General features: G+C 32.5%; 2 protein-coding genes across 2 annotated transcripts; one reads left to right on the forward strand and one right to left on the reverse strand.

Moving 5' to 3' along the window:
• Positions 1–4: 4 nt before the first annotated feature.
• On the reverse strand, positions 5–2,670 carry LOC134257749 (ropporin-1-like protein; the record flags this gene model as incomplete). The annotated part of the gene is made up of 4 exons (XM_062740342.1): positions 2,621–2,670; positions 1,376–1,520; positions 975–1,098; positions 5–121 (listed from the first exon to the last, which is right to left on the reverse strand). Coding segments are annotated over exons 2-4 (378 nt in total), but the record flags the coding sequence as incomplete, so codon positions are not given.
• Positions 2,671–2,768: 98 nt separating this feature from the next.
• LOC134257750 (HORMA domain-containing protein 1-like) lies at positions 2,769–12,995 on the forward strand (the record flags this gene model as incomplete). The annotated part of the gene is made up of 7 exons (XM_062740344.1): positions 2,769–2,863; positions 7,978–8,028; positions 8,631–8,775; positions 9,409–9,509; positions 9,911–9,931; positions 10,334–10,360; positions 12,931–12,995. Coding segments are annotated over exons 2-7 (398 nt in total), but the record flags the coding sequence as incomplete, so codon positions are not given.
• Positions 12,996–13,257: the final 262 nt, after the last annotated feature.

Genomic DNA, 13,257 nt, shown 5'->3' on the forward strand with positions numbered 1-13,257 from the left:
ATTCAACCTCTCCCCCAAAACTCCCTATCCTGACCAGGTCGTCAAATTGTTCTTTGGGGAGAGCTAAATCTGCCCACTTCTCCTCGATTAAGCTTAATGATACTGTCTTCTTTGGACCAAGCTGCAGATATCAACAAAATTGGTTAAATTTGATATTTACAGAAACATTACCATATCCTATTTAGTTTATTTATACTATGATATGACTGTAAATTTTGTCAACTTGAAAGAAAATTGCTTAGATTTTAATATATTGTAAATTTATGTTGTTTCACAAGTTTTTTTTTTTCCTTTCAGATTTATAACATCATTCTTAAGTATATGTACATTGAAAAAATAATCATGAGTTCAATTCCATAATAAACACCTTTGTTGATATGTCATTCTGTGATTGTTAGTTTTCAAACACTTGTTTCATTTATAATAATGACATATTGTGTGATTGTGTCCTCTCAATTGTTTCCAAGAATGTTTCAGGACATGAGTTAAACACAGGCATTTATCAGTGAAAACAATCTGTGAACACTCGCAAATTATGTCTGTGATAAGTTTTTGAAGAAAAAACATTTCATATGTGGTAAATGAATACAAATGGCCAACCTTGGAGTCTACGAAAAAATGTTCCACCTATATCATCAAATTGGAATTAAATCATGATTAGGAGGGATGGAATAATGGAAAAGGAGTAATTTATTTTGCTAGTCAATAAATGCATTAATTTGTTGTGCTCAAGATTAACTTTAACATAAATCATCAATTTAATGTTTGAATTATAAGGCCAAACATATTAAAATGATACAATACATGTTCAGGAATCTGACAGATGCAATTGAAATTTCATGGAATAAGCTCAGAAATTAATAATCAAGAACAATATTAATACATGGATATCACGAATACTGAGGAAAATGAAATCATAACTACATGTAGATGTATTAACTTTGTATATATTTTCCTTCTGAACTGTTCCATACCTGCTTATTTAGCACCCTCAAAAGACCTGGGGTAAGACCTGTATCTGTTTTCTGTGTGGCCACAGGCATTTCAAGTCTCTCTTTCACAGGGGGTGTCTCTCCTTTTGCCATGTCTTTAAAATAGCTATAAAATATAAACAAATATCTCGTCATTCATAATGTTATTCTTCAAGTAGGTATCCATATGCACACTTCTATGAGAGTATTCAACAAAAAATTGAGAGGGGAAGTAGAGGGAATTACATGTAACAGTATATCTTTCAATATTTTACAAAACTGGCGAAGTATCTGCCTCATCGACTTCCAACATCAATATTACTTTTGTATGTATTTAAATCAGACTTGCTTGATTTGACTTTGTGTTTAATACAGTACTTATTTTTAATTCTGAAATAACTTACGCAGCAGACCATGCCAAGACATCTTTTGGTTGAGTGCGGATTGCCGCTTTTGTGAATTGTTTCAGAATATCCGGTAATGATGGTGGGATATTTATTTGCTGCGAGCAGTAGTAGGGCTCGTCTGGATTGGTAGGCATTATTAAGTCTGAAATTAAGATATCAATGGTAAATGTATAATTATATACTTTCAGACAGTTTAATATACATCCTATCTATAGTCAGGTATCCAAATTTACTGACGCACCCTTAATTAAGGAATGACTCTAATTCTTGGCCAGATTATCGAGTATAATATGGTTTGGGTAAGTTTACGCTTTATAATCCGCGAAGCGGATTAAAAAAAAGCGTAAATTTACCTAAACCATATTATACTCGATAATCTGGCCAAGAAAGAGTCTTTCTTATATTTAATTTTGAAATAATTATTCAACTGGGGATGTAAAATTGTGTTGTTTTTATGAGTTCAAATTTACCGCGCAATAATACAACCGTAGTAACGGAAGTGATGGGAAGCGAGGGGAGGTAAAAACTGATACATAGATCTAGCAGCCATGATGCTTGTTTACATGAGGTAAGATCGAGTAACTGTTTGAAATTAAAGGTACATTCATTAAATCTGGAATTTTCCATGAATCCCAAGGACTGGAAATGAGGGGATTGATGGATACAGATGATTATGCTGGTTGTCAAGGGGGTGTGTCCCCATACCAAACCAGGTTATACAAAATGTTATGCGTTCCTTTTTTGGAAATCAACCAATGAGAGGCAAGAATACAAGCAAAATTAAATTATTGGGTAAGAGAAAGAGATACAAGTCATAATAAACATGATAAGGACACAAGCTTAATAGTCAGTCTGTATTATAATCACTTATCAATCCATTTTAAACTAATTCATTTTCGTTCTTCAATCAAAATTTTGCAAATTAATCCTTTGTGCTTCATTCAAAAAATGTTTTGGACACTTCAAATAAACATTGATTTTGTAAAGAGGGGTGCATTCAAGAAGACAAGTAAGATGACAATCTTGAAGCAAAAATAAATCAAGAAATGTCTTAACCAAATCAACATTCAGCAAAAGAGAAATGACACGGGTATCAACAGCAACAAATATCTTGTGAGATTCAAGCACTGATCAATGGATTTTCAAACTTTTTGCCACTCTACATAAGTATAAACAAGCGATAAAATCCATTTGCGGATCAATATATCATAAAAATCAAAACATTAACGTTTAAATACTCACTTTATGTTTGATAAAGGAAAATCACAGCTTCCGTAAATTTTTTTTAAAAAAAACAGTTGCAACCGGAAGAGGTTATGTTGTTGATAGCAACGCATGCGCATGGTAAATCTTCGTCACTAAAGCGCTTAAAAGTGAGGATCACGTGACATTTTGTTGGTCAACACTGCGTTGTGGTCGTCTGCTGACAAGAAACTGAAAAGAAAGAACCGATTTTACAGACTTAAAGAAGTAGTACATACGAAGGTGCAAGTGTTTATAAGGATAGACAGTTCTTCTGTCAAATACTGAGCTCTTTCAGTTTCTTTAAAAATATTGATGAAATCAAATGTATGTTCAAAAACATGTTTTCCATATCCAGCAATCTTTTCCACTAAACGTCAAAAGTTTGATTATAAACAAGCAGTTCAAAATAGTTGAATTTCAGAGCAGTTTTCACATGTTTTTTGTGTGATATAGGGGGGCCCCCATCTCAAACTTGTGGCATGTAGATCTATTTGTACTGTGGTAGATGGATTCCTATTTTCAAAAAAAGTTGGCTCAAAATATAGGCCTAGTAACAATTTACATTATCACATGCCGATGGATTTCTCTTTAATTGGAATGAAATGCTTTGCATTTAAGTAAAAACATTTCCCTATAATTTTGTTTAGTAGACATTACGGTTCTTTCCAATTGGGATACATTTTGTGTTTGTTTTCATTTGCTACGTTTAGCAAAAACATTTTACATGCTGATTGACAAGGGAAGTTGATTAGAATGTGGCTTTTAAGATTATTTTTCGAACTATCAGTCCTCAAAAGTATTCAGTAGATATTTTTCAAACTATCAGTCCTCATATGTTTACGTTTACTGTTTTTAGAACTTAATTATGCAGAGTAACATGTTTTTACCTATGCTAAATCTATCTGAATAACAATCCAGACTGAAAGATGAACCGAACCTAAAGACAGAAGTGAAAATTGTAGCACCCTGTATCAAACCAAGAAAAAATACTGTGGTGAATCGTGGTTAACCTTTCAGTCTTACCAGTACTCATTGTGAAATGTATGCATTGAAGCCTTAATTTAAAATAGTATGATTTAATAGTTTTAACCATGCATGCTGAATTATTACCATGTTTAGCTAGGTTATCTAGCTCATGTATCAAACAGTCTATGCGAAATACCAACCGTGGTTTTTACCGTTAAAATTTAGGTCGGGTCGGACTCGGTAAAAAATTTCAGTATACTGTGAGGACCAAATGTCCAAAAAAAGAAGGCCAAATAAATCTAAATTAAGAGGTCAAATTCCCCCCAAATATCCTTTATTTGACCAATTTAGCAGTAATACCTGAGTAATTTTATGTATTTCAACCCTGTCATGATCGTTTTTATTCTAATTCGAATTTCCTCTGTCAAGGATTAGAGATCTTTTGATAACTCATCCGTAGATTTGGTTTGGAAAATATTTAGATAGCACATGCGTACATGTAGATTTGGTTGGGAAATTATTTTCAAATGATTATTGAACTTGAGTAACCATAATGAATTGTTTCAGGAAAAATAAATATGCATTGAAAGTGTATATTAAATTTAACGAAATCTTTGTTACACACCCATTCTCAATATAAGAGCACAAATGCCTATCTGATTTAAAAAAAAATAAAGTTCAAGATAACAATTTTTCTATCAATTACCTTTGAAAGAAAGTATCTGAAGATTTTGTTACAAGATTTTTTTTCATCAAATTTAAATACATGAAATAATGACAAGACGTTGAAGTAGGGGATGATTTTATTCAGAAATGTAGCTGGAAATGTACGTTACTCTTTCTGCAATGTCCAAAAAGGTCTACAGAAAAAAAGTAGTCATTAAAAATCACAATTGGAATTATCTGGAATAGTTCATCTTAACACCAGCACATCCTACCAACTCTGTCAGCAACATATTCTCTCGGCATACGAACATGCGTTTGATTTTTCCTTTCAAAAAACAAAGGTTACTTTTTGATCCAGATGTATAGAAATTTTTTATAATGTATGCTTTAAATTCTTCTCTCTGTTTTGATTAGAGCGATCAGTTTGGAATTTTGTCATTTTCTATAGATACTGGAACTTAACATGTACATTTAGTAAAATTCTATTTTGTAGTTACTGTCCTTTTTAACATATATCCATGTCGATTTAGAAAACTACGTAAATATAACGTACATTTCATTATTTATTTCTGTTTGATAAAAAGCTTAAAATTCATCGAACATTTCATCGTTTTGCGTCAGTTTATTCCAAAATAGATTCTGTATGTAGTCACATTGTGTTATTTGTCACAATCACCACTATAAAGACACGGTTGCCTCAGAATATGAAGAGTAATGTACATTTCAAACTTGTAATAATATGTAAGTAAATATTGAAAAAAAGCAATTATTGACATAAAATCATTTCAATGAAGCGTTTTAACGCAGTAATATAAGAAATCATAATGTAACAAACGAGGTTATTTGTCATTAACTACATGAATGTCACGTCACTTCGGTAACGTTCATTTCACATATTATTGGGGAGTCCCCTCCACCTCAGTTCAACCATTCTTTTGTGCTGTTTCGCTGAAATTGACACCATTGCCTAGTTAGTTCTACCTGTGGGCAAGGGTACAGACAAAAACAAATAAGAGTAAGACATATTTTGCTAGGATCCAACAAATGTTCGTGTTTGGCCATTGAAACTTAACATAAATGATCAAAATCTATTCCAATATATCCATCCACAGTCTTGTTAACAATTTCATTAGTATGCTGCAACATCGTTTGTCAAAACACAAACATACGTGCTTTTCAGCAGATCTGGAAAAATATAACCCAAAATGCAATGATTCAAACAAAACTGAGTATTGTGTACCTTTCAGTATTTGAAATGTACGTGCCCGTCTTGTGTTTTTTTTTTGTTGTTTTTTTTTTTTTTTTTACCAATTATAAGCCTGTGCATACCTTGTTTTAAATTATCAACAACAATTAAATGAATATTGACGAAAAGTCGCATATTAAAAGTAAACAAACTGCAAAAAGGTTGCCAAAGATGAATTAAGATGCTTAGAAATAAACTTTCTAGCACGTGGTAAAAGTCTACCACATTTACGAGGAATGGAGTGCAATGGCTTTATGTGGTCAGTTGTTAAATGGATTGTAACGATAATTTTGTTTCGCTCGTATAAACGCAATTCATTGACTAAACTTAAAAGAAAATGTCAGTTAGAAGTACGCAAAATGTACGTTACCATACGTAACGTACATTTCAAATATAAAAATCAATTCTCTTCCACAAGCGTACGTTACACACGCAATATATTGATATTATTTGAACTTGCATATCATAAGAAATGCATCATACAGGTTTCGTATTCAGAAATACATATCAGGTATCAAAATTATATCACATATAAATGACCTTAATATAATTTTTTTCCTCAGCAGAAAGGTTTCTTTTCATTAATTTTTGGGATTTAGCCGACCTCCAACCTTTGAAACTTTCCTTTGTGTACACATTCGAGTGTGTGAAAGTATGAGAATACATGAAGATTCGTGCGAGATTCGCTGAATTCGAATTTCATGGTAACGTACGTTTCAGTCACGTACATTTCGAATGACTACTTTTCATGTAAAAAATAACTTTTAATTGTGTTAAGCAAAACGTCTTTGCCAGTTTACAGGGTACAAGGGGTTGCTTACTCAGAGTCGTCTCATATTTTCTACTTAATATATATTCTTAATGGAAGGATATAGGTAACGTACATTTCTTTCTTATCTCTACGATTGAAAATGTCTTTTATTCCGTAAACATAGTTATAAAAGTTGCTCAAATTGTTCAATTTCATGTTACATTATCTAAGTATGAGTAAATAATCCTTTGAAATTTCAAATATAGCCCATCAATAAATAAAGGAGAAAAGAACTATCAGTTGTATAATCTTTGTCTTTGCTTGTAAATTGGTTGGAATAGAATTAAGCGACAGGGACACTGCACAATAAAAATGATTTATTATCACAAAGAAAATGTATTTATTGTTATAAAAAGAAATATATTTGATACAAGGTTTAACTTATTAGAAAATTTTTACTTGAGAATCAAAATTGCATATTACACAGAGGGGATTCAGCATAATATTTGCCTCGGCGACAGTAACGTACATTTCAAATACGCTATTATATATTTGGATTTGGAACTCCTTTAATGTCCTTTCAGATCGATAATTATATGAATTCTTATTCATTATTATATGACTATTTATAATGTTGATTTGAAAATTACATCAGTGGTATGTCTTCTAAATGAAAATGAGGCGACATTATTTGAGCCCTTAAATTGAGAATGGGTGTACAGTGTCTTGTGTATAAGTCAAATATGAAGAAAAAAATGCATGCAATTGTATAAGAAGATACCTTTTACAAAGGAAAATTATAAAATAATAGTTAACTTGTCCATTTCACTCTGAATTTATTTAAGGTTAAATGTCACAGTGAGAATTAACCCCATCCCACCCAACCTCTCAATCTCAGTATCATAACGATGTATGGATTTAAAGTAAAAAAAGTCGGTCTGGTAAGAAATTGTTTGGTCTGGTAAAAATCTTATTTTTACCAGACATTTTGTCCTGTAAAAATTTTAAACTTTCGCGTAGACTGATCAAATAACTGGCTGGTCTCAAATCATAGCCTGAAGACATTCAAAACTTTTATTCCAATAGGCCCTTTTGCACATATTGCAAAAAAAATCAACCATTGAATTCAGAACAGTTACTCCAGGATGAATGGTTAAGAAGGGGTAGGAAAGTCATGTGCATTTACAAAAAAAATGCATTGATGAGTAATTTTAATGCACTCTATGAACAAAATTAAAGTTAATCATTTGATAAACAAAATGCCTATAAATTTTGTTATAAACTTGAGAAAAAATGAAAACAAACTTAACAAAATATAGACTTGGAAAAGGTACACAGAATTCACCTTTTGTACATTTTATGCCATTTTATTACGTACATGTACTTCATCAAAAAACAGGTCACAACCAGTGCAGATACAAGACAGTCACTCACAGTAATCTGTTCTTTATGCTGATTGGAATGGCTGCAATATTCATAATGTATATATCTCAAAGCATACATAGAAAAAAAATTGTATATAAAGCATACATCTACCAACTTAAGTGATTTCTCGGAAATACAGTTGACCAGGGACATGTTTTGAATTTGAAAGCGCAATTTTATTATTCTATTCGATCAAGAATGTAAACAGTGCTCACAACAAATCCTGAATATTTTTTAGAAACACTATAGGTACAAAAACTTGAGCTGTTGCTAAAATTACAATTTTTTTTTTAATTTCAGACCCTCGGAGAAATGGCAACTACACAGTGCCAAAGAGAGAAAACTAAAGATGTAAGATGTTCAAGAAATGGCATTGAATATATACATGTGTAATGTATGCAGCAATGTAAATGTTTCCCTTTTAATGTACTGTTGCATTGATCTTGAGAGAACAGACCATTCATCATGCATTCAAGGAAAATGGTTTAAAAATCTCAGAAATTATAAGTGTAATTGATCATGTTGATTATGTGAACTGTTTAAAACTGCTTAATTTGAAATACTGTATACAGGGTTATTTTCGCCCCATCTTATTTTCGCCCTTTCACTCTTGCAAACAATTTTGCTCCATTTTAAATTTGCCCAGTCCTAGTTTTGTTTAAGAAGTTAAACTGTATTCTTTGAATTCACCCCGTTTTAAATTTGCCCAAATGAGGGAGGGGCGAAAATGGCGAAAAAAAGGGGCGAATATTTCCCTGTATACAGTATCATGTTTTCTGTCTGTTGTGTTTGTCTGTAAAGTTTGATATAAGGTTTGAGATAACTTTATTTTAAATTCAAACTTCAAATTTTGGCTATTAAGCTTTAATGACATTTTGATCATTATAATTTCAACAAAATTGTTTACACTTGTTCACAGGTATATATGTAACCATGATTAATTTTGATTTTAGTTGACAGGGATTTTTCCAAATGAGACTGTGACAGAACAGAAGTCCATACTGTTTGTGAAGAAACTTTTGGCTGTGGCAGTTTCAAACATTGCTTACCTAAGAGCCTTGTTTCCAGAGCATGCATTTGGAGATCGTTCAATTGAAGGTACAGATTAATTCCTTACAAGATTTGATAAAATGCTGTACAAATTTTAATTTAAGATGGATATTTATGGTTAGATACCATCATTTGAAAGGATTGGAAAATAAGAACAACAGTGTAATGTTTTTTATACTTTATCATTTTTCTATCAGATATCCAGTGTTTTCCCTAAGAACCGGCTACTGCCAAATTGCTCCAATTGACAGAATTGCCACTTTGAAATAAAAATTTGTTGTAAGGTCCACAGAGATTTTGTTCATAAACCTCAGCCCGTAGCCTGTTGCAAATGATCTGTAACCCTTTAACTTTGAAATAAAGGGAAAACACTGGATATCACATACAATTTTACTTTAATGCTGTTAAAACCATGTAAGATTTCTCTAGCACGTACTGGCTCTCCCATCAATGAAAGAAACTTAAGTCTTTATACAATAATACAAATTTAAAATCAATAATACAATTTTAATTCTTATTAATTATTATATAATTGTGTATATTAAGTATTTTTTCTGCAACTGGAACTTAAATTCCTGTACTAACAATCAAAGAAAGCATTTTATTGCTTTTAATGCCATATACCTATAATTTCATTCCAATTAGAGTCCAATGACTGCATTTATAATTTTCATCCTATAGACCTACATTTGAAAACTTTGAGAGATGACAGTGCTTGTCCAGGAGTGTGTAAATTCATACAGTATATGAAAGGATGCTTTGATGCCTTGGACAAGAAATATGTAAGTACATGGAAATGTTGTATCAGAACACTACATGTGTATTGTGATTGTATGATTAAAATGTGCTTTACATAAGCTTGGACAAATTTCAAAATTTGTGACTGCATACCATAGCAGAAATAAATTTATACTACATACAAAATGTCTTTAATTTAAATTTAATAGTACAGTAAAACTCGTTAGTACGAACATGGATATTGCGAATTCACGGATATAGCGAAGTGATCTTGGATCCCCAGCTATATAAATTTAACAAATTTTTAAACGGATATAACGAATTACGGATATAGCGAAGTAATTTCAGAGGTCCCAGCGATTGTTTATAACAGAGTTTTGATATATACAATGTATTAGCAGAATGTGGAAGATTTTTTTGTTATAATGTATTTTTTAAATTTCAGCTTAGAATACTTATCCTAGGGGTATGTAACTATTATTATCACTTATTTTCTGAATTCCTGAAAGCTCCCTCACTCTCTATATAAGTATAAAAACACCATAATATAAGCTGTTTTCAGTATCCTAGCTCACAATGATGCTACAGATGACAGTTAATTAGGACCCAGTATTAAGTCATCAATGGGCTGAAAGAATTCAGAATTTATTGCTGAAATTCAGATATAATTGGTTTTATTTTGCAACCAAGTCTTCAGTTTAAGGATATAAATTGTACTTCACATAGCATTTTGAAACATGGGTTGTTTTCTCAAAAGTCTCATATCTTTATTTTGAATAAAAGAAATGTTTCTGAAAGAAAAAAAAGTTTATTTGTTATTCGACAATTCGTGATCATTTGTAAAAATAAGTATGGTTCTACATTTCAGCTCTACCGTGATCCAGAAAACCCTGAGGTAAGTTGATTATTTAAGTATTCTGTATAATATACTGTAGAAGTACTTTTTTCCGCGTGGTATTCATTTACGCTATGCGCGATCATAAATATTCCGCGGAAATTTGTTCAAGCGTACTTAATATAAAAGTAAGGTATAGAGTGACAATTTAGAAAATCCGGTAATTTTTACCCGCGGATTAACAGAAATTGAGATTGCGAATTAGCCTTGTGGAAAAAAGTACGTCTACAGTATGTAATGGTTTGGATCATGGATATCAGCCTGGGTAGCTCAGTTGGTAAAGCACCTGACTAGAGATGCAGGGGTGTGGGTTCGATTCCTGGTCCAGCCAAACATTTTCTCCCTTCCTGTCACAGATTTGGTGCTGTTGACCACCCCTTGAATTGCAGATGAAAGTTCTGCCAGGGGATAATAAGAAGTTAGGTTGTGTCTTCAAGGGTCAAGACAATTTAAGGAGGGAGGAATGTAATGATTTGGGCTGTAGATATCGGCCTGGGTAGCTCCTTCAGTAGAGCACCTGACTAGTGATGCAGGGATCTCGGGCTTGATTCCCAGTCCAGCCATACATTTTCTCCCTTCCTGTTACACATATATATAAACCTGTGTAATATTTCTTTATATTCATTTAAGCATTCTTTATTATTAGCTCACCTGAGCCGAAGGCTCAATAAAAATTTGGTGGCATGTTTTAAAAATCTTCTTTTCAAGAACCACTGTGCCAGGAAAGATGAAACTTATATGGAAGCATCCTCAGGTAGTGTAGATTCAAGTTTTTACAAATCATGACCCCCGGGGGTAGGGCGGGACCACAATGGCCTACCAATGTATTACAGAGAAATATATATGAAAATTCTTTATTAAAATCTTCTTCTCAAGAACCACTGTGCCAGGAAAGATGAAGCTTATATGGAAGCATCCTCAGGTAGTGTAGATTCAAGTTTGTTCAAATCATGACCCCCGGGGGGAGGGCGGGGCCACAATGGCTGACCAAATTTTACATAGAAATATATAGGAAAATTCTTTAAAAATCTTCTTCTCAAGAACCACTGTGCCAGGAAAGATGAAGCTTATATGGAAGCATCCTCAGGTAGTGTAGATTCAACTTTTTACAAATCATGACCCTTGGGGGTAGGGCGGGGCCACAATGGCCGACCAAAGTTTTACATAGAAATATATAGGAAAATTCTTTAAAAATCTTCTTCTCAAGAACCACTGTGCCAGGAAAGGTGAAACTTATATGGAAGCATCCTCAGGTAGTGTAGATTCCAGTTTGTTCAAATCATGACCCCGGGGGTAGGGCGGGGCCAAAATGGCCAACCAAAATTTTACATAGATATATATAGGAAAATTCTTTAAAAATCTTCTTCTCAAGAACAGGTCATAATTGATCATATTTATATGGAAGTATCCTCAGGTAGTGTAGATTCAAGTTTGTTCAAATCATGACCCCCGGGGGTAGGGCGGGGCCACAATGGCCAATCAAAGTTTAACTTAGAAATATATAGGAAAATTCTCTAAAATCTTCTTCTCAAGAATAGTAAAGCCATAATTGATCATATTTATATGGAAGCATCCTCAGGTTGTGTAGATTCATGTTTGTTCAAATCATGACCCCCGGGGGTAGGGCGGCGCCAAAATCGCCGACCACACTTTTACATAGAAATATATAGGAAAATTCTTCAAAAAATCTTCTTCTCCAAAATAGAAAAGCTATAATTGATCATATTTTTATTGAAATCATGCCCCGGGTGGGGGTGGGGGGCAAAATGGACAACTAAAGTTTTACATAGAACTATATAGGAAAATTCTTTAAAATCTTCATCTCAAGAAAATCAAAGCTATAATTGATCTTGTTTATATGGAAGCATTCTCAGGTAGTGTAGATTCAAGTTTGTTCAAATTATAACCCCCGGGGGTAAGGCGGGGCCAAAATGGCTATCCAAAGTTTTACATAGATATATATAGGAAAATTCTGTAAAAACCATCTTCTCAAGAATAGCAAAGCCATGATTGGTCATGGGACTACTTTAAGATTTAAACTTTTCAATAATAAACCAATTTCTACTTTTTCCTAGCCACAGTTCTCAGGTGAGCGATGTGGCCCATGGGCCTCTTGTATAATATTACTTTGAAGGTTGCTGACTGTTTACAGAAATATATGATTGATCAATCATATGAAGAAATCTATATATTTCTGTAAAGAGTCAATAACAAGCTTATTATATATAAATGATTTATTTTCCCATCACTTGGATAGAAATAAATAATTTCTTAAAAAAAAAAATTAAAATGGTTAGGTGTCATCTATATTACTAGATAAAAGTGCTCGCCTTCCAGAGGTGCATGTCCACCAAAATATAGTTGTGTCATATGTTTGAACCAATGAAATTGCAAAAATTCAGTTGAAAAATAATACATGTAATACATTTACTTCTTTACATATTGTTTCATATGATGAAAGAGGGATAATATTCATGAAAGACTGCATTAATTTTTTTTTGGAATATTTAATTCAACCTTATAAGATCAATCATTTGGTGATGCTACATGTATTTAACTTTCTTTTGTAGACCTTGATTGAATCCTACACATTCAAGTTCAGCTATGCAGATGAGACAGGAGTAGATATCTACAGGTAAGGAAGCAGGTGGATTTTTTTTTTCTGTTTAAGACGTACAGATCTGAAAAGTTTGAGATACAAACTCTTTGAATATGAATTTTAAGTTGAATTATTTTTTTATTTTGAAAACAAGATTTAGGCACTATAACTTTTGTGGGTGGGGGTGGGGTTAAATAAGGAATGAATACACATTGAAGGTAAAAGACAAATTAAAGTAGCTTAAGTATTCTTATTTGGAATAAGTTTGGTTAAAATGGAAAGGGGGTTATGTGAATAG

Source organism: Saccostrea cucullata, unplaced genomic scaffold (genome assembly GCF_032062105.1).
Source record: "Saccostrea cucullata isolate Sc308-1 unplaced genomic scaffold, CSIRO_AGI_Scuc_v1 ctg16162, whole genome shotgun sequence".
In the NCBI taxonomy this organism is placed as follows: Eukaryota; Metazoa; Mollusca; class Bivalvia; order Ostreida; family Ostreidae; genus Saccostrea; species Saccostrea cuccullata.